This window comes from Esox lucius, chromosome 1 (assembly GCF_011004845.1).
Source record: "Esox lucius isolate fEsoLuc1 chromosome 1, fEsoLuc1.pri, whole genome shotgun sequence".
In the NCBI taxonomy this organism is placed as follows: Eukaryota; Metazoa; Chordata; class Actinopteri; order Esociformes; family Esocidae; genus Esox; species Esox lucius.
This window is the reverse complement of record NC_047569.1, coordinates 12,241,595-12,243,385: the sequence shown is the minus strand read 5'-3', so window position 1 is coordinate 12,243,385 and position 1,791 is coordinate 12,241,595. Positions and strand designations below refer to the sequence as shown.

General features: G+C 37.4%; 1 protein-coding gene across 1 annotated transcript; it reads left to right on the top strand.

The window, feature by feature from the left end:
* Nucleotides 1-912, top strand: LOC105031643 (putative gustatory receptor clone PTE03). Its single transcript, XM_013134826.2, has one exon. It carries the CDS (start codon nt 1-3, stop codon nt 910-912), a length of 912 nt encoding a protein of 303 aa, XP_012990280.2.
* The last annotated feature ends 879 nt before the right edge of the window (nt 913-1,791 follow it).

Below are 1,791 nucleotides of genomic sequence, written 5' to 3'. Positions count from 1 at the left end.
ATGTTGACCTTGGAATCACTGTCCATAGCTCCATCAGGTGTTTATCCAGCATTCATTTTTGGAACTCTTACATACTGCTTCATTGTATTTTGTAACATGACTGTATTAGCTACCATAGCCCTGGACAGGAAGTTGCATAAACCAATGTTTATCCTGCTCTTCAACATGCCTATCAATGACTTAATTGGGGCTACAGCCTTGTTCCCTCAGCTAGTTGTGAGCATCCTGACTCAGAACAGGTCCATCTCTTACCCTGCATGTTTCATCCAAGCTCTGCTGATTCACCTGTACGGAGTGGGTTCCTTAACTATACTGACTGTCATGGCTTATGACAGATATATCGCTATCTGCTGTCCGCTGAGGTATAACTACATCATGAGTCAGAAAAATGTAATTAAAATTATAATTGTAATGTGGCTCTTGGTTATTACTCTGACAGTGGTTCTGCTGTCACTGGTCACTCGCTTTAAAATCTGCAGAACAAGAATAGTGGACCTGAATTGTAACAATCCATCATTGGTGAAGCTAATTTGTGATGACACCCGGATAAACAATTACTATGGGATATTTTTAACTGCATTTGTTCAAGGCATACCGTTGATTGTGGTTATATTCACATATATCCATATTCTACTCACCTGTGTCATGAATAAGTCATCTGATGCTAAGAGCAAAGCTATTCAGACATGTGGTACACATCTTGTAGTGTTCCTATTCTTAGAGTTCAATTCCTGCTTTGGCCTGATGGCTTATCGATTTGAGAAGGTATCCCCTTCCTTGAGGAGTGCTTTTGGATTATCAGTTATCATTTTCCCTCCTATTTTGAATCCTCTCATTTATGGTCTAAAAACAAAAGAAATTCGTCAAAATGTTCTGCGATTCTTCAATCAAAAGGTATCTTCAGTTCAATAAGAATTACATGTTTAATGAATGTAAAAACTGCATTGTAAAACATTGACAAACTGTAAAGATTCTGCCATTTACCTTTAAAGGCTACAATGAAATTTTTAATGAAGGCTGGGGTAAGGGATGGGTGTAGGCTTATATACTAGGGTTTGTGTTAACTGAAATAGCAGGTTTACGGTGGCGGTTAGGCTTAAGGTGTGGTCAGGCCAAAGTAAAAAAAAAAGTTGGAAAACAACTTAATACTTAAGTCCTATATTTCTTATATTTCATGGTCAACTCTGAAAGAAAAATTTGAAAAATGTGTTTTGTTATCTAACATTCTAATTATTTAAACATGTATTATTATTCTGCAAGACATGTTTTTTTCTTTTTTAGATGTCTTTCACCCAAATAAGGCACTTACATATGAATTTCCTATTCATATGTAAGCGCCTTTGTAAAGTGTTTAGTGTGTTGGTGCATAAGTGAGGCAAACATGGAAAAGAAACAAAACAGACGATAGAAATTAATTTGTCTTTCTATTCTTTTTTGAAAAGGGTAAACAAAACACACCAACACAGCCATGACAGGCAAATAAGAATTTGTGAGGTGCAGTGGTTGAACAACAGAATATAAACACAACAAAACGGTGATTGGAAACAGGTGCGACCTCGAGGTGGGATGCTGCCATCACTCTCCTGCCGGTGGTTGATAAGCTGGAGGGGAAGGGGAGGGTTGCCATATGGAGCAGACGTCACATTAAGAACGTTTCACTTTCTTCACATTTTTAGATGTCATTTACACTGCGTGCACAATAATTAGGCAAATCGTATTCCTCAAGATTTGTTTTATTGTGGAACAAACACTGCTCTCAGTCAATCCAAAGTATAATTTAACCTCAAACCT

Excerpts from the sequence above, each read along its gene's own strand:
- LOC105031643 (XM_013134826.2), top strand. The coding sequence starts at position 1 with ATGTTGACCTTGGAATCACTGTCCATAGCTCCATCAGGTGTTTATCCA.